Source organism: Cannabis sativa, chromosome 3 (assembly GCF_029168945.1).
Source record: "Cannabis sativa cultivar Pink pepper isolate KNU-18-1 chromosome 3, ASM2916894v1, whole genome shotgun sequence".
NCBI lineage: Eukaryota > Viridiplantae > Streptophyta > Magnoliopsida > Rosales > Cannabaceae > Cannabis > Cannabis sativa.
In genome coordinates, this window is record NC_083603.1 from 59363621 (window position 1) to 59381451 (window position 17831).

General features: G+C 32.9%; 2 protein-coding genes across 2 annotated transcripts; one reads left to right on the forward strand and one right to left on the reverse strand.

Annotated features, from left to right (window-relative positions):
• Positions 1 to 10971: 10971 nt before the first annotated feature.
• Positions 10972 to 13289, forward strand: LOC115710491 (ATP-dependent RNA helicase DRS1-like). The gene is made up of 6 exons (XM_030638854.2): positions 10972 to 11019; positions 11123 to 11461; positions 11561 to 11641; positions 11768 to 12067; positions 12472 to 12968; positions 13100 to 13289. The coding sequence occupies exons 1-6, from the start codon at positions 10972 to 10974 to the stop codon at positions 13287 to 13289; spliced, it is 1455 nt and encodes a 484-aa protein (XP_030494714.2).
• Positions 13290 to 14003: 714 nt separating this feature from the next.
• Positions 14004 to 16281, reverse strand: LOC115710490 (uncharacterized). The gene is made up of 2 exons (XM_030638853.2): positions 14386 to 16281; positions 14004 to 14234 (listed from the first exon to the last, which is right to left on the reverse strand). The coding sequence occupies exons 1-2, from the start codon at positions 16279 to 16281 to the stop codon at positions 14004 to 14006; spliced, it is 2127 nt and encodes a 708-aa protein (XP_030494713.2).
• Positions 16282 to 17831: the final 1550 nt, after the last annotated feature.

Here is a 17831-nt window from a genome sequence, read left to right on the forward strand (position 1 = left end):
CAATTTATGTCATTCTATATTAAATGACCCATATGATTATATTCCCGAAATTCTATCCCAAAATGATATAAATCCTCAATCTTTAAAATTTCCTACTTGTATGGGCAAATCAACTTACAGTTAAATTAGTAGTGGTGGTCCAAGAAAGAATTACTCATTATACAGTTACACTTTCACAAGTGTTTCATAACCATTTTCTATCAATGATTCAAACTGTATGTTAGTAAGGAATATGAGTTTAGTATTCTATGACCAGAATCCACATGCACTATTCTAAGAACTCTTTGATGTATCTAAACCTAAATCATCAAAAGACACAACCATATTTTATAAATCTATGGCATTTGTATCTTGTTCATAGTGGTTTTGACAAGATCATTCTCTGCAAAGAGTTAATATACCTATATCCACTAAAAGTAAGTTCATCTCATTCGCAGATGGATGTACATTCAGCGGTGGCTATGAGTTTTCGTTGTATTCTTAAAACGATTACTCTAGATATTACCTTATGCAAAAGAAATTTGAAATGTTTGAAAAATTTCATAAATTTCTAGCAATGGTTAAAAACCATTAAGGTAAGTGGTTAAAGATCTTGCGAACTGATAGGGGTGGAGAAATAGTTAGTAGATATGCAGTTCAAAGATCATTAAATTGATGTTTTGAATTATATCCAAACTTACCTCCCTAGAAATTCGATTTGCATATTGATGATTAGTTACTAGTCGTTGCCTAAATCCTTCTATGGTAATACAATTTCAGAGTGATGCAATGGTTGTATACTTAATGTAAATCATTACTAGATTCATGGATGACCTAATCGAAATCTTAAGAAAAGCTAGAACCGTTAACCTTGGTTTGCATGTTTTTTAGCGATTCTAAGTGATTAGGGGTGAAACATCCCATAGTCAATAGATAAGAAAGTGTTTGTTTAAACAAATACTACTTTTCTAAGAGAATGACTAAGTCTGAAAATAAAGTAGCAAATAAAGGAGATATTTTTTTTCTTGATTCCAAAAGTGTTCTATCATCTTATTTTACATTATGATCCCACTGCCTCTGTTGTCTTGACACAACCGAAGAAGATAATACCATTTAGTTTTCTTTAACACAATTCATGGTACCTTGTCGTAGTGGGAGAGTTTCTAGGAACTCACCTTCTTATGACTTGGAAGACACTAGTGATTAAAATCCATTGTGAGTTTAAACAAGTAATGGATTGTCAAGATAAGAAACTAAGAAGAAAGCCAAGAGAACTATGGTTTAATCCATTCACATGGAGTAACCTAAAGTTTTCTATTACAAGGACATAAAAGGAAATTTTCGTTAATAAGTCTATTCAATGGACTTAACAAAACTTCCTGTTCCTAGTATTATAGGTTTGAGTTTATGTAAACCTATGGCTTGTGGTATACCTGGTAATTACTTACTCTAATGCAAGCAACTTACTTTAGTAAGATGTTGAAGCATTTTCTTTCCAATGGCAATCTATAGAAGCTTCACAACTTCTAGACATAGATTTTATTTATCTAAGGAAAAGTCTCAACTATTCCAGAAAAGATAAAGCCATGAAAGAATTTCTTAAATCAACAGTGAGAGGTCTTATATAGGCTTTAGTATGCCTTAAACCACACACCTGCTCTTGAGTGGGAGTAATGAGTAGGTATCAGATTAATCCAGGAGAAGAACATTGGAAGACAATCAAGTAAATCTTAAGATTAAGAAGAGAAACTATATGTTAGTCGATAAGGGTGTGTTTAAATCTCTTAGACTACACTACATCAGATTTCGAGACTTGCCTTTGTGCTAGAAAGTCTGTTGATAAGAAGGTGATTACTCTGGGGGTGGAGTAGTGATTTTGGAGAAGTGTAAAAACCTATCTGAAGTCTCTAGGTCTACCAAAGAGACTTAATGTTAAGTTGCAGGAAAGGTACTTATTCAGTCTAAGGAAAGTTCTATACATTTGTGGCACCGCTCCAACTTGTCTTAATTACTAGTGTTACTTCCTGAATACCCAAAAGTAGTTGCCAAAAGTATAGAATCTAGTATCCCAAGAGAGTAGACATATAGAGAGGAATTTCACAATATCAAGGATTTTGTGATTAAAGAAGAATAATGGTGGAGAGAAGGTTGTGTTTAATTTAACCTGTCAGATCCTTTTACGAGGAGTATACTACTACTACACTTGATTTGTATATCAAGGTATTGAGATTATTTGAAATGCACATTTTGTTTTATATTAGTGCAAGTGGGAGTTCGTTGGGTTTTGTGCCCTAAATAAAACCCATTTCAATATAATCAGATTTACTTATTAATAAAGATCAGAAATAACATTTTATGTTGCATGGTTCACATGATTTATTTCATGATTATATATATAATGTATGAATTCTATTTAAGTCCAAAACATATGAATTTGTTAATGATTATAGTGTTGTCAGCACAGTGGAATATAATCTTAATTATATGTTCGAAAGTTTATTCCCTGATTTGTCAGTTCACTGGATTTAGACTGACATGATCATCAGCGATAGGTATTCTTACACCTTGGATAAGTGTTACGTCCTTTCCAGGGCATTGGCAAAGTTTACCAGTATCGGATGTATGGAGCATACATCGGAAGGGACCGATATTGAACTTTGATTAGATATATTAAAATTTACCGTAATATCTATTCAATTCAATATCACCTGTTGATCCTAGATCAAATGATCTTAATCCTGATATGATTAGGTTCGATCTCAAGAATATTATACATGTTCTTTGATTTGTTAGTTAAGCCTACTTTTGGGTGAGGGTGATACGTACATTTTGGGAACATGATAATATAATTGAGTGGGAGCGCTAACATAAATATGGAGTCTATAACTTCTATAGGAATTTAGAAGTGAAATGATGATATCCTTCGAGTTTGGCTAAACAGAGATAAATGGTGGAGATCTCATTTCACTTCGCTGAAATATCATTTATACGGAATTTAGTGCCTATTCAATGTAGATCATCTACTAGAAGGTCATTGATCAAATTAGGATTATAACAATGGATAACTAATGACGTATCTATGTCGTGGAACATATAGAGCGTTCTATATGACTGAGAGTGCAATTCCAAGTTCTAAGTGTGGATTCAATAAGGAATTAATAAGCTAGGGAATTTACTTGGTAAATTCGGTTTGACTTATTGGAAGCTCGAAAATATAGGCCCATGGTCCCCATACTAGTTGAGACCATACTGCTTGTAAGACTCAGTTAATTGATTTTAATTAATCAGTTATAATTCTAAAGTTAGACTATGTCTACTTTATGAATTTTCACTAAGCAATGGCGAAATTGTAAAGAAAAGAGATTCTAGGTTTATTTATTAATTAAAAGACTTTATATATCTAAATTAATAAATATATTAAATGACAATATTATTTAATAATTATTTTTTAGTTATTAAATAATTAGAATTGGCATTTAAATTGTTAAATTGGAAAATTGGCATTTTTGAGAACATGGGATTGAAAAATAACAAAATGGGAAAGTTGGAAAGTGAGGCCCAATTTCCTTATATGGCCGCCCACTATGCAAAGCTTTTACCATTTTATTTTTCCATTATTTTAATGCCATACAATTCTAACCTAAACCTAGAAGGTATTCTATAAATAGAAAGTATTGGCTTCAGGAAACTCATGACTTTGCACATTGTTTCTTTCAGAAAAAGCCATAGCCACTCTCTCTTCTCTTTTCCTCTCTTCAATTTCGAAATCCTTGATTGATAGAGTAGTGCCCACACACATCAAGTGGTATCTCAGTCATAGTGTGTAAGACTGTGGAGAATCAAAACAACAAGAAGGAGAATCAGCATCAAAGAAGGAGAGAAAGAGATCCAGATTCAGATCTTGATTATGCTCTACTACAGAAAGGAATCAAGGGCTAGAGATCTGAATGGAAGGAGTCATTATATTCCGCTGCACCCAATGTAAGGTTTCCTAAACTTTATATGTGTTTATTTCATTGTTTAGAATTCATATTAGGATGTTAATGAAACATACATGGTAGTAAATCTAGATCCTGGTAAAATATTTCCAACAGATTTATGGGGTCCAGAAAATACAGCTACACATCGGGGGAGTAGTTATTTCCTATCCATTATGGATGACTACTCTAGGAAAGTATGGGATTTTCTTTTGAAACATAAAAATGATGCCTTTGCTAAATTTCAAGAATGGAAAATTTCAGTAGAAAATTTAACTAACAAAAGAGTTAAGACTCTTAGGAATAATGGCATTCAGAGGCATAGGACTGTAAGATTAAACCCACAACAAAATGGAGTAGCTGGGAGGATGAATAGAACTATTTTAAATAATGCCAAGTGCATGCTATTCCAAGCAGGGTTAGCTATTGGATTTTGGGGGGAGGCAGTTCTCACAGCAACTTATTTGATAAAGCGAAGTCCATCAAGTGCTGCACAGTTAAAGACCCCTGAAGAGAGATAGTTCGGCAAACCACCATATTTATCCCACTTAAAAGTTTTTGGGTGTGCAGCATATGCACACCAAGGTGATGAAAAGATAGAGCCTAGAGTTCTAAAGTGTGTATTTTTGGGATATCCAGAAGGAACAAAAGGGTACAGACTTTGGGTAAGAGAAAAAGGTTTTAAAACTATTAATAGTAGAGATGTAATATTTGATGAAAATATTTTTCCATGCATTGCTACTAACCCAAATGTTTTAAGTTCTTGCCCTACTACTAACCATGAAGGTAACTTAATCAACTTTGATCTAAAACCTACTACTCCAAGTGATGAGCAGGGAGAGAACACTGTTCAGGTGGAACAGGGAGAGAACATTGTTCAGGTGGAACAGGGAGAGAACACTGTTCAGGTGGAACAGGGAGAGAACACTGTTCAGGTGGAACAGGGAGAAAACACTGTTCATGTGAAATAAGGAAACCTAAGGGAATGTCAGGAAGGGGAGTTGGAAGACTACCAGTTGACTAGAGACAAAGTTAAAAGAGCACCTAGGCAGAATCCCAAGTATATCTTAAACATTTGGAATGAAGACATTGCCTATGCACTGTTAAGTGCTTTTCAAGGGCAGAAGAACAAACCAGAAAGTTGTGGAGAAGCTATGAAGTGCAAGAATGCTAAGAAGTGGAACTGTGCTATGGATAAAGAGACAGACTCTTTGAGAAAAGAGAAGACTTGGGTTTGTGTTCCAAAACCCAAGGGAAAGAGTGTTGTCCAACATATGTGGCCCTTTAGACAGAAAGAAAGATGCCCTAAGACAAATAAAGAGTTATAGGATATCAGTCAGATCCTCAACTCTAATGAGATTGGTTCAAAGATGTATTTCATGTTAAGTACCATACCAGATACAACATATACTACAGTTGTTGTTAGCAAGTATATGGTATTGACTGGGAAGATACATTGGTTGATTATAAAATGGATTTTAAAATACTTAAAGAAGACAACATGTGTTAAACTTGCGTTTAGAAAATCACAAAACCAAATGGAAGGGTTTTGTGACTCGATCTATGCAAGGGAGAAAAATAAGGTGACACAAGGAGGTGTCACTAACATGAAGACCAAGATGTTTATCCTAACTAAGTTTAAACTGAACTTGCAGGGATAAACAAATGGAGCTGACCCTAGTAGGGTCATTCAAGCCTTCATAGCATCATCAACTATCCTGGGGTAAATAAGAGAATCTGGGTGAAATTTGTTATTACAGATTCACTTATTTATCCTAAAGTTGTATAACACTACTCACAGGGTTTGACAAATATACCCTTACATCAAATACAACAAAGATCAAGACTAAAGAACATAAAATCAGTTACAACTGAAACAATTACAAGACAGTTACAAATATATCACTAGGGCTTTGCCCTAGATCAGAATCACAGATCATATATATAAAAGGATATTTTCTCTCTTTTGAGAGATACAGAGCCAGAGAGAACAACAGAGAAAAAGAGAGCCTTTGGGTGAGAGTTGTCCCCTCCTAGTGAGCTCCTCCTAGAGAATCACTTGTGTGTTCATGTAAAAGAAAAGAGAGAGTGTTGTTTGTATCCAAAGAGAGAAAAAAAGAGAGAAATCATACAGTTGTAATCAAGATTGTAACCTGTTATTTGATGATTAATGGATTCAAGCTGAGGGCTTGACAAAGAAGTAGCCGGTTGTTTTGGGCGAACTCCGAGATCAAATTGGTGTCTCCATCTTTACCATTACTGTTTGTATTTCTCATCTTAATCTCTATATTGTTTATATTTGTATTTGTGTGTGTTAGTGTTCTTGCTATTTTCGAGTGTGTAGTGAGTTTCGGCCAAGAGATTGTGAGAGTTTTTTTAGGTTGATTATTTCGGGTAGAAAAAGGGTTGAAGAAAGAATTATTTTGAAACCCTAGAAAAACCTAGCTGCTGCCATTAAAATAGAAAAGGTAGAAGCTTTGTGTTTTTCTCGGTTTAGTTTCGGGTAAGTAGAGAAGAACAAAGAAAAGCTTAGAACCCTAACCCTAGTAAGAAGTGCAACTATAACAAAGAAAAGAGAAATAGAAAAACCCTAAAAAACCCATTTAAGAATCGTTATTGCGATTAAAGAGAAGAAGAGAAGAGCAAGATAAAAGAAAGCATTAGAACCCTAGAAACCCTACTGTGTTCTTGAGAGAAGAAGAAGAGAAAGAAATAAAGAAACCCTAACCCTAGAAATTATTTTTGTGTTGCTGCCGTTAGAGAGAAAGAGAGGAAAATGTTTGAATGATTTTGAATTATTTTGAAAGAATAGATGTGGCTGCCGAAGTAGTGATTTAGGGTTAGTAAAGTTACCTTAGAAGAGAAATTTACGCTGGGAGACGAAATTTTGAAATTAATACCACGATTACCACTTTCTTTTTTATTTCAGTCATAATACATCAATACAAATAGGCTAATTGTGTTGTTCTTTGCTTTCCTTTTGTTTTTTTCTTCGCCTCTTTTTATTTATTAAATATGAAACACACAAATATTAATGGTTTTCTTTAATATTATAAAAACTATCTCTCTTCTTTCTTTATTTCTTTTTTAAAAAAAAAAATAAAAAGTTTTTTTAGTCACACTATTAATTATTTAAGGTAAAAAATTATACTATCATTATCTACTTTTTTAATACGGTCGTTTTAACATATGAGAAACACATATTTTTTCTTTTACTATTATCAGAAAAAATGATCAAAATCAAAAGTAACATTTTAGTTTTTTTTTTCACTTAGTTTATTGAAAAAAAAAGAAGTAAATTTTCAAATTCAACAAAATTTAATATACCAATTATAATTTAGTACGTTACTATTTTCTTTTATAATTATTTCATATTTTAAAGTTACTAAATCATATTCTAATTTTATAAAATACTTTTCACAAATTTTTTAAATAATTTATAAGAAAACATGATAGTACCAAATTTTTCACTTAAACAAAATTCAATGTACCAACTAATTTCATGGGTTACTAAAAAGTATTTTATATTTACTAGATAATATTTTACATAAGTTTATTTTATAGAATAATTTCAATAAATGTCTAAAAAAAGAGCAACCTCTATATTTTAATTTACATAAGTTTTTTTTAGAGTAATTTCAATAAATTTCTAAAAAAAAATATACACACTCATCTCACTTTTTTTTTTTACATCACACCGTTAGTTGGTTGAGCTCAAGAGTAGTATCATCACGACTTACATTTAATATATGAAAATCATATATTTCTTTGTTGAATCAAAAAAAAAAAAATTGATTGAAATCAAAAATAACCTTTTAGTTTCTTTTATATTTTGTTAACAAAAAAGTAATCAAACTATAAAATTAAGCAAACTTTAATAGATTATAAATTATTTTCTAATTTCATATTTAAAAGTTACCTTATAGTATTCTAAATGAGTTTATCTTATAGAAACAGTTATGATAAATTTCTAAAAGAATTTGTAAAGAAACCAAATAGTATCTTAATCAATATTAGAATTGTTAATATTAAAAAAATTGACTCTGCTAATTTTGATGTTAAGTATACTTTATCATAACTCTGTAATTTTATCATACATGTTTAAGGTAGCGAAAGTTACTAAAAGAATGTGAAGCTATCTTAAATAACAATACATGGTTACTTTTATTATATGAAAATAATAATAATAAAATATAATAATTTGTAAAGTTAGTTGGTTAATTTTACTTATATTAACAGTTTATTTAGTCTTTTGTTAAAAAAAATGGTAGTGATGTCTAACCACTACGTACGAGATGTCTGTTATATATTGCAATTAAAGATTTTAATGTAATAATTTTTGTAAAATATCACTAATCATTAACAAAAAAGTTACCTTACGGCAGTATTGGTACTACTGATGCATAATGTCAATGCTAAAATATATAGATATAAATAAAAATAATTATACTTTTTATTTGGATCATTTTTTTTGTGATAGTAAATATTTATGTTTTTACATATCAAAATGATTGCATTAAAAAGTAAGTTGCAATAGTATTTTCTTAAACTAAAATAAAATAATTAGTATTTTTTTATTTAGTGTAACTAGTATTTTTTTTTTTTTTGGAAAGATGAATAGAAAAGAGAATATATATATAATAAATAAAAAAAGACAAAAAAACTAGACCAGAAAAAGATTTCAGCAAAAAAAAAAAAACTTGAAACTAAAAGGGAAATTTACACCCATTACGGTTTGCAAACTTTAATATACAATGGTTTTTGATTTACACTTGTCACGATAGGGTTTTGCCACGTTTTTTTTTAAAAAAAGAAATCATTTTTTATTTTTTGATTTGACGGTTTTCTACACTTATCAAAATGGTGGTGTACTTTTATATATTTCTTTTATTTTTTTTTATTTTTTTCGAATATCAAATATTTTACTATAACCCACTCTCTCCTCAACTGTTCATCTTCTTCCCCCATTTTCAGTTTTTCTTTACAGTTTCGAGTAGTGGGTGGTTAATCCATTTGAAAAAATTTCAAATCTCATCCCACTTTCTTCAACTTCCCTCTCATTTTTCCCCCAATTTTTCTTATTTTTGTCTATAAATACCTTCATCATTGCTTCTAATGGTCGTTACTCGTTCATCTCATTCTCCGGCTAAAGCTACAAAACCCACAAAACAATCCCAGAAAACCAGACCCAAATCAAATATGGGTAAAAAAAAATATTAAAGACAACCCTCCTAGCCCCACTTCCCCTTCTGCTAAAAGAAAAACTCATGGTGGACCTTCGAAGAACACTCGAGGGAAAAGACCTCGAACTGTGGTTGAAAACTCAAACTCAGATTTTGAGTTGGATATGAATTTCTTAAGTCGCCTGTCTCTTTGAAGGTATTTTACTCTTTATCTTTTGTGGTTTTTGATTTTTTTTTTTGTTAAATTCGATTTTTCAAGTTCATATTACTGGGTATATGTTTATTTTTGTCTCTGTATTTGTATATGTTTTATATATCTTGTTTGATTTATTTATGTGTTTTTTTTCAATTTTTATTTGTTGTTTTGTTGGTGTTGTTTCGTTTTATTTTAGGGCAAGGGTAAATCCCCTGTCAAGGTGTTGCCATCATCAGGTGTGGCTGAGGAAATTTCTGTTAATAGGATTGTTGAGGTTTGTGATGTTATGCATTCTGTTCTCTGTTTTTTTTTTAATTGTTTTTTTTTATTGTTATTTTGTAGTATTTTATGGTGTTTTAGCAGTGTTTTTATTGTTCTATTTTTAGGATTGGGAATGCAAGTACACCCGATCTCAATTCTATCATTCTAGAGTAGTAACATCTGGGTATTACTCTGTAATTGGAGACATTAAGAGAATTCTAACTGAAAGCCAATTGGAAATTTTTTTCAAAATCTGTGTTTGGTTATTTTCTTCGGATTTCGGAGTACATAATCCATTACCAATTGCTTCATTGTTTTCTGTTGAGGGAGGTTCAGCAGCCTAATGGGTTGGAGTTTTGGGTTTGTGTCCAAGGGAAATATCTTAGGTTTAGTATCGAAGAGTTTGCGTTGGTCACCGGGTTAGATTGTCAAGTTGATTCTGATTTTTATCAGTTTAAGCAAGATGATAATGAGTTGGTCAAACATTGTTTTAAGGGGTACAAAAAAATTACCAAGGGTGCTATTCAGACTGCTTTTATTGCTGACAATCTGAAGGATAACGACGATCTTGCAGTCAAGTTGGCTGTCTTGTATTTTGTGCAGTGTTATTTGTTGGGTGGTCCCCCGGGTAAAGTTGTTTCGTCAGAGGAAATAGATGTTGTCGATAGTGGTCGATATAATGAATTTGGTTGGGGCAAGCATTGTTTTGATATCACTATGCATTCTTTGAAGGGTAAGATATATTCTGGTTATAAGAGGGTAGTTCGTAGTGACGAGGATGGTGGGTATTACAGGTTACTGGGTTTTCCTTTGGCTATTCAATTCTGGTTTTTTGAGTGTTGCCCGTACGTTATTGGGAAACTTTCGTTGTACTCAAATGTTGGCATTCCAAGGATTTTGAATTGGCCTAAACTACCCAAGGACAAGGAGGGTCAGGTGAAAATGGATGTCATGAACACCCTCATTTTCGATCGGTCTTTGAAAGAGGTAATTCTGTTGTTTTTTACACTATTTCTACTGTTGTTTTAATGTTGTTTTTGTATACATTTGTTATACTTTATGTTTCGATTGTTGTTGTTATTTTATAATTTCAGTTTCATGTGCATATTTTTTTTGGTTGTTGTTGTTTCAGTTAAAATTACGAAACATCACTCCAACTTCTGTTGAGAGATTGAGTTTGAGCCTTACAGATTTTTTCTCTGGTGAGACTACTCCCGATGCTGTCAAATTCAAAATTAAAGGTGGTTCCAAGTCTGTTGGTCAACCTGGCTTGATGGGTGCTTCTTCATCATCTGCTCATGAGAATGTCTCCTGAGTTGAGTTTGAGGAATTAAAAAAGAGTCTATCTATTGTTGTCAGCCAGCAAGGGATACTTATGAAATCTGTTGCTGAGATGAACAAGAAGTTGGGCATTCTTATTGAGGTGTTTTTTTAATTGTCTTTACTTTTTTTCTGTTATTTTTTTAGTACTGTTTTTATGTTGTTTTATACAGTAAATTAATTTTTTAAGTTTTTTTTGTTCTCAGTCATCCCAAGGTGGTCATACTCACAATGGATCTCAGTCTGAAGATGCTCTTCGTTCTTCAGAAAATGAGGATGATGAAGATTCCACTTCAGAGGAAGATGAGGATGATAAAATCGAGGATGACAAAGGAGATGAACATCATGAGGATGAAACTGATGATGATGATGATGATCTTGATGGAGCTAGTATTGGTGTTGGTCAGGATGAGGCTCACACGGGGGATGTTCGTAATGATGAGGGTGTTGTTGTCCCCGAGGTTGTTTTGAGGGATGATGATACCGGCAAGGTGGATGATGCCAAGAAGTCTGACCCTGTGGAACCTGTTGCAGAGATCAAACAGGTGTATTTCTTGTTTGCCCATCATTTTTATGTGCCCTTTGTGTGGATTTTGTGTTTTGAGTTTGTTTTAATAGTTTTTTAATGTTGTTTTTGTTGTCAGTCTGAACAGTCTCAAGGTGGGGAGGAGAACATTGATGTTGATACAACAATTGCATCTGTTGTTAAAGCTGTGGAGAATTTGGTTTGTGTTTCTTGTCTTTTTTCTTTGTAATTTGTGTTTATATGATATTCTATTGTTGTTTTACTAGTGTTTTGATTGTACTTTTTGAAATAAAAAATAAGTCTTTTTTTTTTCCTTTTTTTTTAGATTGGTTCCTCAACTCATGTCCCTGCTTCTGTTGAGACTTCTGAGAAGACTGATCTTGAAATGGTTGTTTTTCAAGAGACTCCTATTTTACGTCCTCAAAAGAGGGATCGGAAGAAAGGAGCTGTTTTGAAATCTCCATTCATTGAGCTTGCTTCTGGTGCATCTAAATCAGGTTCATCCTCAGTTTCTCCTGATGATTCTGTTTATAAGGTCGTTAAATATGTGCGTGGTTTGTGCCCGTTGGAGAACAAGATTGGTGAACCTGTCGATCTGCAATTGGAAGCTGAGTTTGTCACTTGGGTTGATACGTGTCTTAGAAAGCATAAATCTAAGTAAGTATTTTTGTAGGTGTTTTCAGTTATATATCTCTTATTGTTTTCCATTTATTTTTAATTTTTTATTTGTGTTTTGATATTTTTTTATTTATTTTTTTTAGCACAACAACTAATGTGTATTGTAAGGGTAATGACACAATATTTCCGCCATTTCGTTTTGGTGTTGAGGACATTAGCAACAAGATGTGGTTTCACAACCTTGCCTACCCTAATTGTTTCCTTACCAATTCTATAAGTTTTTTTTTTTATTATGATTATTTATATATTTTTGTTGTTTTCTTTTTATTTATTGTATGTTTTTAAGTGTTGTTCTGTTAGTTTTTTTTATAAGATTGAATGATTTTTTACTAAATTTTTTTTCCTATACAGCACATTGACATTATTTTCTACTATCTTCGTAAGAAAATAATGTACTCAGCCGAGCCGAAAATCAAAGTCACCACAACTGATTGCCTTTTTTGTTCTAGCATAACAAGTTTGTATGAGAAGTTTGTTAAGAAAAACAACGATATATCGGTGTTGTCTCTTTCTCACAATGTGGCCCAGTACATCCAAGGTGGTAAGATATTATGTGCCACTCCTTGGCATTTGGTTGATCATGTTGTTATGCCTATCAATGTAAAATTACAGGATCATTGGATTTGTGGTCGTCTAAACATAGTTGACAGGCGGATATATCTGTACAATTCATTGCGTTCTGGAAGGTATATGACAGCTGCCAAAGAGGCTTGCGAGCCTTCTTCTGTTATTTTACCATATTACTTCTCTATGTTAGACTTCAAAGGCCTTCGCAACGAAGCTAAGTTTAGCACGATGGAACCGTTCCCTATTGTTGCTATTGATGGTTTACCCGAGCAAGTCACAGCGTAAGTTTTATGTATAGTGTTCAATGTTTTTCACTGCTTGTTTGGATTGTTATGTTTTTGTTATGTGACTTTGATTTTTATTAGTGTTCTCATAGTGTCTGTTTTTGTGTTTTCTTATTGTTTTTTTCCAGTGATTGTGGTGTTTTTGTAGCATCATTTGCTGAGTATTTCATTATTGGCAAACCCATCGCATCCTCTGGTTTTGATGTGGAAATTCACCGCGATCGTTTGGCTGTGTTATTTTATCATTATGGCATGAAGAAGCAACTTGAGAACATTGAAAGTGAATCCGAGGCCCCTCCCAGCCTTCCCAAGAAGTGATTCGTTTTTTCAATCAGACTGTCATTGTTCTTATGGTTTTTAATGTTGTTTTTATGTTTTTTTTTGTTGTTTTCGAAAACAAACATTGTTGTTCTGTTATGTTTTCTTACGTTTTGTGTGGACAATATGTAATCTTTATTTCTGTATGGTTTTTTTTCTTCTTCTTATGTACAAACAAGTTGTTATGTTAAATTTGTTAGTATTTTCATTTCACATCACTTCTTTTTATGTTTTTTTTTTCTTATAGTTATCTGTTTTTTTGAATAAAAATATTCATTTCATTATTAAAAACACAAACTGTTTCAATAATAAACTTCATATATATACATTCAATTTAGTATCAAACATCTTTTAATATCCAATCTAAAGTATCATCAAATCCCAATGTAATCAATGTTTTCAAATAAAAACTGTATTCCCTATGTATTTCAGAAATTTAAATTTCTCAATATCTCATTCTCAAAACGTATGTGTAGTTTTCTTTTGTTTTTCCAATGTTGTTCTGTTGTTGTTTTTATTCCCTTCTACGTCTTCTGCTGCATGTTCTTTTGTTATGCCCCAGTTCACCACATTTACTGCACTTGTTGTGTTGATCCTTTTCCCATCCAGCCTTCCTTCTTAATGTTTTTGGTCTTCCTGATTTTACTCTTTCATGCGGAGGCAAGATTATAATATTCTTCACTTCTTCTGGTACCTCCCACTCACTTTGGTGTCCTATTGGGTAAACTGTCCCTGAATAAGTTGCCAGCCAATTTTTTTTGTGTAGTAATCTGAACAGTAGGTGTACGGGTCCATGTTCATCTCCCTCATCACGGCCACAGCGTGCCCGCATGGCATTTTATCTATTTGGAACCTGTTGCACGTGCATGTTCTTTTTTCTAGGTCTACTTCCCACGATTCTTTCATTCTTGTTACCTCAAACAAGTAATTTGTTGTTGCTTTAACCTGTTTTAAATTTTATTACAAAAAACAAACATAGCTGATATTGTAACAACAACAATACAAAACTATTAAAACAACACTACAACAACATATTTACTTACTGTTTGTTTAGTTTTTTTTTTTTAAAAAAAAAGAAGCATAATGAATATGTTACCTCCAGATTCAATGAGTATGTGTAATTTTTCAGCAGTATGTCTTCTCCAGTTGGTGATAGCTTAGTAAAGGTGTTGTGTGCTTTTGTCCTATTAGTATGCGTCCATTGTTGCACCAATGCTCTCAAGCATTCTAGCAGTGTTGTAATTGGTAGCTCCCTTGCTGCCAAATTTGCGGCGTTCAGTGATTCTGATATGTTTGAGGTCATTGTAGAATACCTCTTGTTTTGGCTATGAATTCTTGACCACTTTTCATAACCGACTTTTTTTAGGTAAGGTCTTATGCGTTTGTCCAATCCATCCAATTCAGCCATGTGGAACTCGAATTGCTTTTCTGTGTAGGCTTTGACTGCTCCAAAGAATGGTAGATTGTATTTGGCAGCATGTTGTTTGAAGCTTGTTTTAAGGTTGCTCAAAATGTGGTAACCGCAGTAACTGCGTGTAATTTCTGGATAAATTTCTCTTGCTGCTTTGATAAGGCTTTCATTCCTGTCTGAAATTAGGCATTGGTGTTCCCGGACCCCATACGCTTCTTTAAATTTTTTGAAGAACCATTTCCAAGCTTGGTCATTCTTAGAATCTGCAACACAAAACGCTAGTGGAAAAATATGACCTGCTGCATCTTGTGTGCATGCCCACAACAAAGTTCCCCCATAAGCTGCTTTGAGGAACGTTCCGTCCACAACAACTATCAGTCTGCATGCTCCCCACCCTTTTATGGATGCATCCAACGCCATGAAAACAAAGAGCAAGTTGTTGTCTTCTGTTGTTTTCAGATCGACAAATGATCCCGGGTTTGTTTTTTCCACCATGTGTAAGAAACTCGGTATTAGGCTGTACGAGTCACTAGCATTACCTCTCAAGTCATTTACTGCATGTTCCTTACTTCTCCAAGCTTTCATATAGTTCATTTTAATGCCATACCTATATTTCAACTCCCCTTTTATGTCCATCGGTGTTGCCTTTATCTTTATGTTCAAGAACTTCGGTTTTATGCATTCCCCGATCAGTTTCGATGTTGCTTGCCTTTGGTCTTCATGCCTAATATTTATGGGGCATGTGTGGATATTAGAGAACCTCCTGATTATGAATGTGTTTGTTGGGCCATTTCTCGATGCTCGTAGTGACCAATTGCAGCTTTCGTAAACACATTTCAGACTGTATTCTTGAGAGCAGGACTTCCACACTTTGTACTGAAAGTTGTTTTTGATTGCGTAGTAGCTGAGGACATTCTTTAGAGTTTCCTTGTCTTTGTATGCCTGTCCTTTCTCCACTTCGGGGTGATGCTTGTCTGTTATTAACTTCGCATTGTTGATGTCGATTTCTGGATCCAGTTTTTTACTGGTGTTTTCAAGTTTTTCTACCATTTCTTCAGCAACCAGATTTGCATAGTCAATTATGTCGAATTTGTCGTTCTCATCTTCTATTGTTTCTGACTGTTCCCCTTCTTCTGTTTGCTGTCCCGTTGTGTATGATTCTGTTGTTGTTATGTTGTTTTCAAGCGTTGTTGTGTTATTTTCGATCATTGCCACATTATCTTCATACGGTGTTGTTGTGGATATCAAATTTGGTGTTGCAGCAGGTGTTGTGTTGTTGTTTTGCTGGTTGACGCATAGTAGATATGTGGTGAAATCTGTTTCTTTGATTTTCAATTCCAAGTAAAAGTAGAGGCTTCGATCGTTGAATATTTTTGTCGGTGGTATTCCTTCTTTAGCTTGGTACTGTATTTGTAGTGTTGTGCTGGTGTTTTCGCACCCCAATGAAGTAAGCAGTATTTGCAGTAGCTCTTCGTAGTTGCATTTTGTTGGTATGAATTCTCCACTAGCCACATAGTTCACATAATTGTGATCTTCATTCCATTGTCCATTGCTCTTGATGAGTACTGGTAGACGTTCCATTACCTGTCATTCCAGTGTCTTATTTCATGTTAAAACAATAGTACAACAACAGTAAAACAATAGTAAAACAACAAAACAAAATCAATAAAAAAATAATACAACAACAGTAAAACAACAAAAAAACAACCAAATAAAACTACCCATTATATTTTTTATTAGTTTTTCTTATTCTATTTGTCTGATACATATATTTAGGAATGTTTTTGTATTAATAACCGCAAAACAACATTAGAACAACCCTAATTTTTTGTATGAACAATTGTAGTAATTTGTCAACTATTTTTTACGAATTATTTTGTGTTACAAACGACAAATTAACAATAGAACAACCCTCATTTATCTTTTTGCATCATAAATTAAAGAATATCACATTTCTGTTTTCGTTTTTTTTTGTCTTAAACTTCAGATCTAAATCTGGGGTTGTTTTTTTTTTTTTTTTAGTTTCTTAAGAATTAAATTAATTTTGGGTTTTGTTGTGTTTACCTCTGTTTTTTGGGGGGACAATGTTCTGTAATTCTTGTTCTTCGATTATGCTTCCATTTACCAAAAACTCTTCGCCGGATTTAATGGTTTTTTCTTGGTTATCTCCGACTCCGGCGACTCCCCACACACGAAGCAGTTCGTTTTCCCGTGTTTTTTACTGTTCACAGTATAAATGTTAAGTTGTTGGGCTTGGGCAGTACAAAAGTAAAGAAAATGGGCTTGGGCAGTAAAAAAGTTGTTTTTGCCGTGTCCCAGTATTTTTGTAAAGTTTTAGTCAAAAAACAGTATATATGTAAATTTCCCAACTAAAAAGGGAGGGTGAGTTATCAATGATTTGGTGGGCTTTTATTTTATGGTTCGGTAAAAATGCCTTCCTAAATGTGTATTATTTTGGCTGATACTATTTGTATAATTATTTTACAATATCCGTATAAAACTAAAAAATTCCCTTTTATTATCTCATTAGAGTTTGTTGATTTCTCTTGGGCTGGTTTATATTGTTATTGGGCCGGATTGGTAAGTGAAAGAGAGAGTCTTGTTTGACTCTTTTGCTTTGACCGAACTAAACAAAGAAAGAAAAGGGGTTTTGACTCCCTTGACCGAAGGATTGATTGGAGAGAGAAAGAGTCTTTGACTCTTGATTGAATTGGTTTCCTCTTGGGCTGCATTTCTTGTTGGGCTCTTAATATTGGACTGAAACAAAGCTTACAAATTGTGTTAGTTATAAAATTACCATTTTATTTTCTGGACCCATAAAAAAAAAAGTAAATTTTGAAAAATTCCACTTTTGCATTTTATATTAATTTTGTTTCTTTAAAGTGTGTTGGACAAAACAAAAGCATTTTGGTTTAAAAATTCCAACAATGTACTTATTAGAGACAGCTATTATGTGTGTACCTGCATATGTGTTTTAGTAATTTCTTTTAAATTTTAACATCATGTGTAGTGTTTTTACCTCATATAATTGATTGAAACATTATATTTTCTATGTTTTGGGTGTAATTGATAGTTATCACTTTGAGGGTGTGAGTAAAGGATGATCATTATACTACTTTGATTTGCTTATA